Here is a 13,637-nt window from a genome sequence, read left to right on the forward strand (position 1 = left end):
AAGCTGTGTAGTTTTTCTTTCTGAATTAACTGCAAGAGAAGCCCTTCCTTCTTTGCGGCAGAATTCTGTATGGGATGTTCTCAAATAAACTACCACTGTGATGGCAAGCCTATGGCACATGTGGCATGTGGAACCATATCTGAGGGTCAGCCTGGGGAGGGAAAAAACACCCTCTCCTGCCCCCCCAGAAGTTCGTTTCTGAGCTTCCGTTGGGTCCGTTGGGCTGTTTCCAGCCTCCGAAGGGCCTCCAGGGGGCAGGGGAGGCCATTTTCTCCCTCCCCAGACTCCAGGAAAGGCTCTGGAGCCTAGGGAGGGCAAAAACGGACCTATTGGGCCCGTTTGTGTACAAACTGCATGCTTTGAAACACCTGTGTGCAAACATCTCAATAAAGATAAGTACGTGTGATATTTAGATTGTAGCCTAGCATATGTTCCAGCTCTCTGCATTTTTTACTTTTGACAAACTGTTGAGCAAACAAATATTTATGGCTTGTTCTGTGTTCTCTGTGCTTGATTTTGTTGTGGTAAATGTCTCCCACGGTGTTTTCCTCTTTCAGTATTTGGTAGGAGAATGTTGTAATCTTTTTTCTTCTCAGGTTGCTGTACCAGAGGTAGTAGAAGCAGCAGAGGAAGCTGATATTTTAATATTTGTTGTACCTCATCAGTTTATTCCCAAAATTTGCGAGCAACTTACTGGTCATGTAAAAGCAGGAGCAATTGGGATTTCACTGATCAAGGTAAGGAACAGCATTTTCTTGGGAAAGGTGTCAGCTCCAGTGAGTCCAGAGGCCCAGAGCTACTATTCGGGCAGGGAGAAGCTGTGGGAGCTGCCTGCTGGGGAACTATGTTAATAATGGTCCTTATTTGACATGTGTTTTAAAATATCAGTATACATTTTGTTATTAGTAGGATTGTTCCATCCAAGAGGGGAGGGGTGTTAGATACTTGCTCTAACTACAGTGGTTTCCACCAAGGTCCTCTGTTCCGGTGGGAACAGAGGTTTAATCCTATTGGTCGAAGGATCTGACAGCTCCCTATAAAAGGGCTGCTGTCAGACTCAACCTTTCCTAGATTGTTCTCACTTGTTGTACTTAATAAAGAGCTGTTGTTACCATTAAGCCTGTGTGTGCCTATCCATTACCCAATCTAACACTGGTGACGAAGGTGGGATTGGAAGGCAACTAGGCAAACCGAAAAGACGATAGCAATCCAGCAAGTACATCCAGCCCGGAGCTCAGTGCAGCTTCGAGCAGCCATTTTTGAGTGGCAAACTCAAAATGTCCTCTGAACACAAAATGGCCATGCACGCCCCACCGACTCCGTATGACCCAGTCACCGAGCACTGGGACTCGTACATGCTACAATTTGACTGCTTCCTCGAGGCAAACGACCTCATGGGCATTCCTGAAGGCCGCAAGAAGAACATGTTCCTCAAGTACTGTGGCCGGGAAGTGTTCGAGATGGCGAAAGATCTCTCTGAGCCGACACCACTACAATCAGTCGCCTGGTCTGTGCTTTAGCAGATGCTAAGGACCCACTATGCACCCAAGCCGTCCAAACACATTCGCCGGCATGAATTTAACATCAGAAACCAAAAGGAGGGCAAGTCAATTAACAAGTACGTTGCGGTGCTCTGCAAGGCCACAGGGTACTGCGAATTCCGAGACCTGGACGAGCTGATTCTGGACTGCATAATTTGCGGCATACAGGACATTAACCTACAGAGGAGGTTACTCGCTAAATCTAACCTCACTCTACAGATCGCCTTGGATGAAGCCAGAGTGTCCAAATGTCAAATCTACTGAGACTCTGTAGTGCAAAAGGGCTCCACAAGACACATGAAAGAGTACACGCGTACATCGCGAGGCTGCAAAGCCTGAGAGCTCAGAAGGTGAAGAAGATGACAGCTGCTGGCGGACAAATTCAAACCTCATCTCCCGCCTTGCACTAGCTGTGGAGGAGACCATGCCAGATCGGCTTGCCGTTTCCGCAACGAAACCTGCCAACACTGTGAGCAAAAGGGGCACATCGCCAAGGTGTGCCGGAACAAATTTCCTGCCACTGCCTGGCAGCCAAAAGCGCACCAAACCGCCAACAGAGGCTCAGCCAAGGGGCCTGGCAGAAGCCACCACGGCGCTCAGAGGGTGACAATAGAGTCACCTACCACACGTCAATCGGCCAGGTCTGCACCAGGCAGCCCCAAAAGCTGAAGGTCACAGTCCTCATCAAGGACTCTCCATGTGAGATGGAGATCGACACCGGGTCATCACTGACCATCATACCGTGGTCTAAAGCAGGGTATCCTTAGCCTAAAGAAGCAGCATCTTCGCACCCCTGACATCCGCCTATGCGATTACCAGGGAAACCAGGTCCCCATCGTGGGCCAAGGCACCTTCCAGGTGAAGTTCAAGCAGTTCAGCGGGAAACTCCCAGTGACAGTGGTCAGCGGAAACCTACAGAGCCTCCTAGGGTTAGATTGATTCCAAGCCCTGGGCCTAGAGGTGACCGGTATCAACGCCTTGAAAGACAATGGCATTGAAGCCATCTTTAAGGAGTTTGAGGACATCTTCAGCACCGGTCTGTGTAAGTATGTGGGGACTCCAATTTCCTTTAGTTTGGACCCCAACATAGCCCCAATAAGGCTAAAACCCAGGAGAGTACCTTTTGCTCTCCACCCCAAAATTGACAGGGATATTGACAAGCTTGTAGGCCAGGGAATCCTAGAGCCGGTCGATCATGCATGCTGGGAGACCTCTATAGTGACACCTGTCAAATCTGCGTGGACTACAAGTGCACAATAAATAAAGCGCTACAACAAAACGCCTACCCTGTACCCATTGTACAGCACCTCCTTCATTCATTAGGCCCCCGGAAAAATTTTCGCTAAATTGCACATGGCGCAGGCATACCAACAATTGCCTGTAGATGGCGCTATGGCGGAGGCCCAAACAATTGTGACGCACAGGGGTGCATTCAAATGTCATCGCCTGCAATTTGACGTTAGTATCGCCCCTGGACTGTTCCAAAGCGTTATGGAACAGCTTTTGCAGGGGATTCCAGGAGTCGTCCCCTATTTCGACGACATCTTGGTATCGGCTGCAAACAAGGCACAACTTTTAAAATGTGTACGAACAGTTTTAGCTCAAATTAGAGACAAAGGCTTCCATCTCAAAAAAGAGAAATGCCAAATTAACGTGCCAAGGGTTGAATTCTTAGGGTACCTAATCGATGGCTCTGGGATTCACCCGAACACACAAAAAATCAAAGCAATTCAGGACCCCCACACACCTCACAATCAAATCGAGCTGCAGGCATTCCTCAGGCTCCTTAATTTCTACAGCTTCTTTCTTAAACAAGCCACCGTTGCTGAGCCCTTACACCGTCTCCTGGCTAAGAACGCGAAGTGGTCCTGGGGCAGAGCTGAGGCTGCTGCATTTGCCGTGGTAAAATGACTCCTGTCAGCGGATTCCTTCCTGGTACAGTACAGCCATTGGTGCTGACCTGTGACACTTCCCCGTTTGGCGTCGGTGCCGTCCTCAGCCACCGCATGCCCAACAGAAACGAAGTCCCTATTGCATTTTACTCCAGGACCTTGTCAGCCGCAGAGCGGAACTACAGCCAGCTGGACTGTGAGGCTTTGGTTGCAGTAGCCGGAGTAAAGAGGTTCCATGAGTACCTATATGGCCAGGACTTTGAACTGGTTATGGACCACAACCTGTTGTTGGGCTTACTGGCTGGGGACCGACCTACACCAGTGTCATTATCACCCCAATTACCAGATGGACCATCTTCCTAGCTGCTACTACTACCGTCTCATGCACCGACCAGGCTCCACTTTGGGGCACGCTGACGCTCTCAGCCGCTGCCTGCTGCCTGAACTTCTCGTTGACCCTACCCCCGAGATGCCAGTCCTCCTCATTGACTGTCTGGAAACTGGGCCTATCTCGTCCAGTGAGGTTGCCCGTCATTCTGCAAAGGACTCTACCATCAAGCAAATTTTGAAATGGGGGTGGAGAGGTGGCCCAAGGTGCCTGTTGAGGCTGATTTCAAAATGTATTTTGCCAAATGCCATGAGTTATCGGTTGTAAATGGCTGTCTACTGTGGGGGACCAGGTTGTTTTTCCACCCAAACTGCGCATTGAAGTATTAGAGGCTTTACACGTAGGGCATCCTGGAATTGTCAGGATGAAGTCTTTGGCTAGGAGTTACATGTGGTGGCCTAACATGGACAGGGAGATCGAAGAATGTGCCAAGAGTCCAGACCAGCTCTCCCAGAGGTGCCCGCTAAGGAGTGGGAGCAAACTCAAGCACCATGGTCTAGGGTGCACATTGACTTTGCTGGCCCAGTTCATGGCCAGACATTTTTCGTAGTTGTGGACGCCTACTCAAAATGGTTAGAGGTAGTCCTGATGACCTCCACTATGGCAGAGGCGGTCATCAAGGTGCTACGGAGACTTTTCTCCACGCACGACCTGCCCAACATCTTGGTCTCTGACAACGGGCCCCAATTCATGGCCATGCAATTTGAGACCTTCCTAGCAGCTCAGGGAATCAGGCATGTCCTGGTCGCGCCATTCCATCCAGCCTCCAATGGCCAGGCAGAGAGAATGGTGAGATCTGCAAAGGAGGCCCTCTCTAGGATGGGCCCAGGAGATTAGCAAACATGGATTGACCACTATTTGCTAATTCAGCACATCACACCCAGTGCCACTACAGGGAGAAGCCCCTCCGAGCTTCTCATGGGTTGCCAGCTCACTTAGACCGGCTACACCCCAATTATTCTGCCTCATCGCCTCCAGACTCCACAAGCAAGATTTGGACATTTAGCATAGGGGATTCGGTATATGCCCACAACTACGCTGGGGGAACTCTGTGGATTCCTGCCACGGTGATAGACATCACTGGCCCTCGCTCTTACCTCCTAGAGCTCGACAATGGTAGGAATTGGAGAAGGCATATTGACCAACTCCATTGCCCCCTCTCCAACTCCACTCTTAGACAACCAGAGGTAACTCCTGCACGAGTTAGCCAAAGCCCTACCCAAATGGAGCAAACACTCACTCCTTCCACAGCCAGCTCAAGCCCAAGGGCACCGGGAAACTTTTCTGGTTTTGTTGCAGGCTCGCAGTGAGCTCCAAACGAACCGGCTCTAGAAGCTATAGTGGCGGGCTCTGAAAGGTTCCAGGAGCTTCCACCAAGCGGAGCTGTGGAGCAAACTGGTCTGTCCAATCTGTCCAAGGAAACCCCTCCTACTGTGTCAGGCAGAGCTACCCAAAAGCCCACCTACCTGCGTGACCACGTAACTAGTAGGATTGTTCCATCCAAGAGGGGAGGGGTGTTAGATACTTGCTCTAACTACAGTGGTTTCCACCAAGGTTCTCTGTTCCAGCGGGAACAGAGGTTTAATCCTATTGGTCGAAGGGTCTGACGGCTCCCTATAAAAGGGCTGCTGTCAGACTCAACCTTCGCTGGATTGTTCTCACTTGTTGTACTTAATAAAGAGCTGTTGTTACCGTTAAGCCTGTGTGTGCCTATCCATTACCCAATCTAACATAAACCCTCTTAAATGCTACTTCTGGGAGAAAGCTGGAGTATACAGCAATTAAAACAGTTAGATAAATACTTACACATACCTATTTTAAAAATAATTGATATAAATGCATGAAGTATTGCTCAGTTTACACCATTGCATTAAGCCATAGTTTCTATAACCATGGTTTATGGAACAAATCACATTTACCTGAGCTCCAAAGTATAAATCACAGTTTAAAAAAATCACAATGGCTAAGTTCATACAATCTAGAAACTATAAAAACTACTGTTGGGAGGAATATCCATCTGGCTCAGCTCCAAGCCAGGACAACAGCACTGGTGACAAAATGGAGGCTAGAAGCAGATTGGAAAGAGGGTCCATTTATTGATGAAGCAGAACCACCAAGCACATGTGATTCTGGGCAGCTGACAACATGGAGTTGAGTGTGTGTGGGGGAGGTGTTATAGCTTCTCTTCAGCTTTGTGATTGAACCTTCTATTCCTGTGCAAGAACATCAGAGGTGAGTTTCTGCCGGTTCGCCCCAGATCCGGCAAATCAGTAGTGGCAGCAGTGGGAGGCTCCACCCACCTGCTCCAACGCTTCCCGCGAGCGCGTATGAGCAAACCAGTAGTAAAATAAATCGAAACCCACCACTGAAGAACATGTATTCTATTGGCTGTTGTCAGACTCTCATGGTGTCATGTACAAATCCTAGAAGTTTGTCTGAGCTAAACTTGGTTGGATTTTGGCTGATGCAATGAAGGGGCTTGTTGGGCAATTCCTATTGTGGCTGAGGGCTAACCCTACCTTTGTTCAGACTTTGCTACAGGGAGTAATGGATTACCAAATCTGCATTTCTAAAGCTGGCCTTAGCTTAGTATCTGCTTGGGGATAGAGAGCCGAGGCTCTGAGTTTCCCTCTCCCTTAAGTTTTTTATTTCTCTTTTAGGGGAGATATTTTATCCTGCCTTTTTAAATATTTCCTCAAAATTTTTCATTTTTCTAGGAGAAGGCTGGGTGCTAGCTATCTAAACCACATTGTGCTTTAACTCCATGTGTGAAATTAATCCATGTTTTTAAGTAAAGGGATTTGGCATTCTGTACAACTTTTTTTTTTAAAAAAAAAGCATTATTATAGAGGAATACTTTTAAGAAAGGAAGATAGTGTACTTTGCAATAGGCATCCTAAAAACTACGCTTATTCTCCTTTATTCGTTTTAAAACTCAACTGTGGCATAAATGCATAGACGAGCAGCTTGTTTCCTGAATATTGAATTATAGTTCAGAGGTTTGTATGTATTTCAAAACTGAAGTAACAATTGGCTCCAAAGGACTTTTCCAGGCTGGTTTAAACATTAAGATTTTTTTTTTAAAAAAAAAACTCAGAGTGGTGAGTCAGTCAGCAGATCACACACAGATCTTGGCCAAAGGTCACTTCTCCTTTCTCTGGCTTTCAGTCCTCTCTTACACTCTTACATATACCATTTCTGTTTTTGTGAAAGACCTTTCACCTACTTCTAGAAAACATAACGATGCAAATATGATTAAATTAGCAACGTCCACAAAGGATGATACGTTTCCATGGAGGTATCGCTTGACAAATGAGATCGGACTAATTAGCTGCTAAATGGAATATTCCACTAGGCTCAAAATTGATGGCTCTGCTGAAACAAATGTTAAAGAAGCTCTCCTATTGAGTGTAAAGAGAGGAATTTGCCATTATCTTCTTCCAAGATAGTTTTAAGCTTCTCAGTGCAGCCAACAGCCTGGAATTCCCATGTGGTTTCCCCTCCAAGAACCAATCAGGTTCGGCCTTGCTTTGCTTCCCAGATCATCCAAAATCAGCCTGGTGCTGCCCACCAGCCAATGACAGCTTTGATATGAAAAATATATCCTCTATCAGTCAGAACCATTATTTTGCATTTGTATGTTTGTGTATATCTTATGTTATACCGGTAGCCCTCAACTTATAACCATTCATTTAGTGACCTTGTGAGGTTACCATGGCACTGAAAAAAGTGACTTCTAACTGTTTTTCCATGCTTAAAACAATTTCAGCCTCCCCATGATCACATGATCAAAATCAGTTGCTTGGCAACTGGCATATATTTATGACAGTTGCATTGTCCTGAAGTCATGTGATCACCCTTTGTAACCTTCCCCGCCGGCTTCCAGCAGGCAAAGTCAATGGGGGAAGCCAGATTCGCTTAATGACTGCATGATTTCACTTAATAATTGCAGTGATTCATTTAACAAATATGGCAATAAAGCTCATGAAATGGGGCAAAACTCACTTAAAAACTGCCCTGCTTAGCAATGGAAATGTTGGACGCAGTTGTGGTCATAAGTCAAGAACTACCTGCACTCCTTTTAAAAATCTGTTTTAAAAAGCAACTTTTTTTTTGAGTTTGTAAAAATGTTTTTATTGTTTTTATCGTGATATTATACTTTTGGAATTGTAAGTCGCCCGGAGTCATTGACTGAGGTGGGTGTCTGTAGAAATTGAATGAATTAAATAAATGAACGTTAGAAAATCAGAACATAGCAACTGAACCGAATCAGAAAATACAAAGTACCACCATGTGACTCTAGAAAGAGTGCAGAGAAGAACAACAAAGATGATTAGGGGACTGGAGACTAAAACATATGAAGAACGGTTGCAGGAACTGGGTATGTTTAGCTTAAGAGAAAGAAGGACTAGGGGAGACATGATAGCAGTGTTCCAATATCTCAGGGGTTGCCACAAAGAAGAGGGAGTCAAACTATTCAACAAGGCACCTGAGGGTAGAACAAGAAGCAATGGGTGGAAACTAATCAAGGAGAGAAGCAACCTAGAACTGAGGAGAAACTTCCTAACAGTTAGAACAATTAATCAGTGGAACAGCTTGCCTCCAGAAGTTGTGAATGCCCCAACACTGGAAGTCTTTAACAAGATGTTGGGTAGCCATTTGTCTGAAATGGTATAGGGTTTCCTGCCTAGGCAGGGGGTTGGACTAGAAGACCTCCAAGGTCCCTTCCAACTCTGCTATTGTATTGTATTATGTCAGTGATGCTCATCTGACCTTCCTAATATGAGGTTTGCCTATATGGTACTCATTTAGGCTACCCTTTCTATCTGTGATGAAGTGTGTACAGTGGTGGGTTCCTTACTGGTTTACTACCAGTTCACTGAGAGGGCGTTTTCGGGCGCACTGCTTGCTTCACTCGTGCGTCCGTGCATCGTGCATTGCTCCGCATGTGCAGTTGACTGAAAACTGTTATGCGCATGCACAGAAACATGCTGGCGACTGCAGAAAGGACCAGGGAACCGGTTCGGGGGCATGGCAGGCCTGGGTCGCTGCCGGTTCCAGCAACCCAGGCTGCCATACCACTAGCGGTTCAACCGAACTGGTCCAAACTGGTAGGAACCCATCTCCAGTACCTGGAGAAGCAGTGGAGGGGAGTCTTGGCAGCACAGAGCTTTCCTACCCAGGAGTCAATATATAGCAATAGCAAAAGCATTTAAACCTATACACCGCCCCATATCACTTTACAGCACTCTCTGAGCAGTTTACAATGTAAGCATTTTTTTTTTTTTTGCATATTGCCCCAAACAATCTGGCTCCTCCTTTTACCGACCTTGGAAGGATGGAAGACTAAGTCAACCTTAAGCCCTGTCAGGATCAAACTCCAGGCTGTGGACAGAGTTTGCCTATTATACTGCACTTTGACCACTGCACCACCATTCCACCCAAAAGCCCAAATTAAGGGAGGGTGCAGACCCAAACTGAATGAGGAGGGAGGAAGAGGTTCATGGGAGCCACACTCTGTAATCTCTCAGGATATATCTATTAGGGTTGAAGGTTATGGCTTTAGTTTGGCAAGATTCTGTCTTTGGGTATAAGCAAATAAAGATAGGACTCGATTGGATTTTACCGAGTTTGGGCTTACCTAACACTATATAATCCAATGCAAACAAGTGCTGCATTGCTACTACAAACTATGGCCTCGAACCCTGGAAACACAGATACAACAGCTTGAATGGACTGGTCATCTCTCATGATTTACCTTAAGAACTTAGCTTCTCATTTTAAATGAAACTGAAATGTCAGCTCCCATGGAGGAAGAAAGGAAAAAAACCTGTTTGTTGCTGCACTGATTCGTGGGTAAAAAGGTCATCCGTATGTCTTCCTTGGCCCAATTTTCAGAGAAAACAACCTGTTCCATAAACTACTGTAATCTATTGCAGCGCAGTTCAACTTGGATTTGCTTTGACCCCTCTTTTTTCTGTTAAGTAGGGTATAGACGAAGGCCCTGAAGGCCTGAAACTCATCAGCGACATCATCCGAGAGAAACTGAAGATAGATATGAGTGTGCTCATGGGTGCCAACATTGCCAATGAAGTGGCAAATGAAATGTTCTGTGAAACTACCATCGGTAATTGACTCATAAATTATTGGTCTTTCACGGCAGGGAAATAAATCCACAACTAACAGATGGAGCCAGCCAGCTTCTTTTTATAAACGTTCATATCTTGGATAATAGTCGTAGATTTTTACCAGCCGAGGCTTCGTGTTTTCTTGTTCTTTGTATGCTATTGCAGCGTTTCTCACACACTCCTTGTTCATCTTTTAAATTTGCATCCTGGTTTTTTGCTCAGAAAGCCCAAGATAGTGGGCTTGACCTAGATACTAGGTAAAATTCATGGCTGAATGGTTCCAAGCAATATCTCGTAAATAGACTGTTGTTTGCTTAAACCTTAGTTTATTCAACCCATTTTTGACGAACGGGAGGCACAGAATCACAAAGTGAATAGCTTGTTTATGAAGCCAGTCGGTGTATTGTAGGCATGCAGCTAGTCCATACTGCAGTCAGATTTTCCTCATGGCCCCTTTGTTTGCAATGGCACACTAAATTGTTTTAATCTACTCTCCCACCGTATAGCAAGTACTTTAAAAACCAGCCAATCTCTTTTATTTTCTTCTAGGACAGTGATGACCTTTTTGTCATTGCGTGCCAAAAGTGCGCACTTGTGGGCGCACCCACACACCCACACCCATAATGCAATGCGTGCAACCCCCCCACTCACACACCCACACACGTATGCACACGTGACACACACACCTCCGTGTATGCCCTGCCACTGCGCATATGCCCCGCCCCACGTATTTTTTGCTTTCAGGTTGGTGCATGAGGCTTTCCAAGCCCAAACTGGGGCACTGGGGGGGTGTTTGAGCGGCCCCAAAATGCAATGACAGCGCCCACCCACCCACCCATGCACCCACCCCCGCCATGCATGTGCACACGTGTCCCTTGCATAGGTTTTATATTAATATTTTACCACAGTTCAATTGACTGCCATTTTACTGTTAAGAATATAATATAATCTTGTTTTTTTCTCAGAAAGTCTATTTCTATTTCATATTTATTTCACTGTCTTTTGACCAACTTGGAATATTTCACTTGATAGCTAATTTTCACAGGAAAATTGTCTATTTTAAACATTTTCTGAATGTTTTTGACACAAAGATACAGACATTTAAAAGAAAAATCATAGAGGAAATAATTCTATCCAGTCCAATGCTTTCTTCTATTGTCAGTTAAAATTCTAACGCCTGTGCTTCTTTTCTTAGGTTCTAAAAATGCTAAAAATGGGAAGATCTTAAAAGAATTAATGCAAACATCAAATTTCAGAATTACTGTGGTGGATGACTGTGACACTGTGGAACTCTGTGGGGCTTTAAAGGTTTGTTATTGCAAGGAAGTAGTTGTGTTCATATGATATACCAGGGGTGTCAAACTTGATTTCACTGAGAGCCACATCAGGGTTGCGTTTGACCTCAGTAGGCCGGGTTGGGAATGGCCAGGGTGGGCGTGGCCAGCTCAACATCACTTGTGTCAGGAGCGCCTCTGGTGGCTTGAGATTCTGGCATTTTTAGCTGCGACTGCCTCCTGCAACCCTCTGCCAGTGAAAACAGACTCAGGAGAGCCCCATGTGACTCTCAGGAGCTCCATTTTCCCTGGCAGAGGCACAGAAGACCTGTCCGCTGTTTCCAGGGCAACCCCACAGGCCAGATCTAAGCAAAGTTGTTAAGTTAGTAACATAACACAGTTGTTAAGTGAATCTGGCTTCCCCACTGATTTTGCTTGTCAGAAGGTCACAAAAGATGATCACATGATCCCGGGACAGTATAACCATCATAAAAACATGCCAGTTCCCAAGTGGCTGGATTTTGATTACGTGACCATGATGCTGCTGCAGCGGTCATAAGTGTGAAAAGTTATGTCATGTCACTTTTTTCAGTGCTGTTGTAACGAAGCAATTTGCTCCCTTGCAGCAAACAGCAAACAGCCTGGTCAGCTTCAGCACAGCCTGATTTAGCACGAGCAGCTGATTGGCGGTTGGATCTGCCTCCCAAATAAGTGGCAGTGGTAGCAATGCCCGCGGCCTGAAACGGGCAAAAAAATGGGATGCATGGAGGCCAAAAATGGGGCAGATGGAGACAGTGACCATGATTGACTGCAGCGATATGTGGCGGTGATCCCTGCAGCCAGGAACAGCTGATAGGTGGTATTCCAGGAGACAGATCCTACTGCTAATTAGCTGCTCGTGCTAGATCAGGCTGTGCTGAAGCTGACCAGGCTGTCTGTTGTTTGCTGCAAGGAGGCAAATTGCTTGGAGGCAGAGGCCGAAGGATGGGGGCTGGCGGGTGGGCAGGACTTCTGCAACATTTGCTGTATAAGGCTCACTCACAGATATTTCCAACCACTTTTTTTGGGGGGGGACGACAATACGGTATATAAATAATCTGATTTATTTTGCTGACCACAAATTTAATGTCAAAAGCATTTGTTTATTTTAGAATATTTTTATTATTTTTCAAAAAAATCCCTTATTTTTATGTTTTATGTATGTCTGAAACAGAATTATTACTACATAAGAGCCATATATTTTTAGCACTAATTACAGTCACTAAGTAGAACAGTTTAAGCTGTAGTTTGTTCAGCCACAGTTTCAGTTTTTGCTAGCTGGGTTTGTTATGTATTAATTTATAAAATATAATTAAAATCTGGATTAGCCAGGCAGCCTGGTAGATGCTATCAAAATGGTAGTTATGGGTCTTGTGTAGGAGAACCCAAGATTTTAAGGATCCTTGGTGCTCTCTGAGCTTGCTTATTTTCTTGCAGATGTTTCATTACCTAACTAGGTAATATCATCAATGCTGGTAAGGAGTGGGGTTTGCTCTTATTAGAACCCAAGATTATCTGATGTTTTAAACTGATGACTTCTTTTTTTCCTTCTTCTTTCTCATTTTTCCATTGGATGTTAGAACATTGTGGCTGTTGGAGCTGGTTTCTGTGATGGGCTGGGCTTTGGGGACAACACCAAGGCAGCTGTGATTCGCCTGGGCCTGATGGAAATGATTGCCTTTGCTAAAATCTTCTGCAAGGGCACAGTCTCGATACATACATTTCTGGAAAGCTGTGGAGTTGCAGATTTGATTACCACATGCTACGGGGGACGTAACAGGAAGGTGGCCGAAGCATTTGCACGTGGTGGAAAAGTAAGGGCATCTTTTGCTATACTCCCTGCATGAGGAAGAGAAGTTGACTGCACTTTGAAGATAAATCTAAATAGCTTAATAGAGCACAATTTATGGGAAGTGGCCAGAGATGCTGCTAGTTGAGAGGGGGAGGGTCAACATGCTTTTGAAATTGATTTGACATGTCTGATAATATCCTGCATATATTACTGCAACTCTCATGTCTGTAACCTTTAACTGGACAAAATAGTACATCATGGAGCAAAATATTTTCAACCAAGGTACCTCAAGTGGGCTGGCTAACTTACAGAAAGCATCCAAAATCTGGGATCCATGACTTCCAGGGAATTGACATTTGGCAAATTTTATAAACCATTTAATGACCTAAGATGATCATAAAGCATTTTATGACCTAATAAAAATAATAAACATGAGCTACTTTCAAGGCAGATATATTTGTGAATATCTCCCTGAATTTTTAAGGGGGATATGAATTTTAAATTAAGAAGTTTTCAAGTGCAGGGAACCTCCATAGTCCTGTGTTTTCTTGAAAGTCAGCCCTTATAATTAAAAAAAAATAAA

General features: G+C 45.2%; 1 protein-coding gene across 1 annotated transcript in view; it reads left to right on the forward strand.

Annotated features, from left to right (window-relative positions):
- LOC309384463 (glycerol-3-phosphate dehydrogenase 1-like protein) overlaps nt 1-13,637 on the forward strand; it is a 42,787-nt gene that overhangs the window by 19,930 nt on the left and 9,220 nt on the right. Inside the window, exons 3-6 of the mRNA XM_081938051.1 lie at nt 597-737; nt 9,810-9,948; nt 11,145-11,257; nt 12,843-13,076. Coding sequence (XP_081794177.1) covers nt 597-737; nt 9,810-9,948; nt 11,145-11,257; nt 12,843-13,076 — 627 coding nt within the window. The remainder of the gene's footprint in view (nt 1-596; nt 738-9,809; nt 9,949-11,144; nt 11,258-12,842; nt 13,077-13,637) is intronic.

This window comes from Natrix helvetica, assembly GCF_964273705.1.
Source record: "Natrix helvetica genome assembly, chromosome: 1".
Taxonomy (NCBI): Eukaryota; Metazoa; Chordata; class Lepidosauria; order Squamata; family Natricidae; genus Natrix; species Natrix helvetica.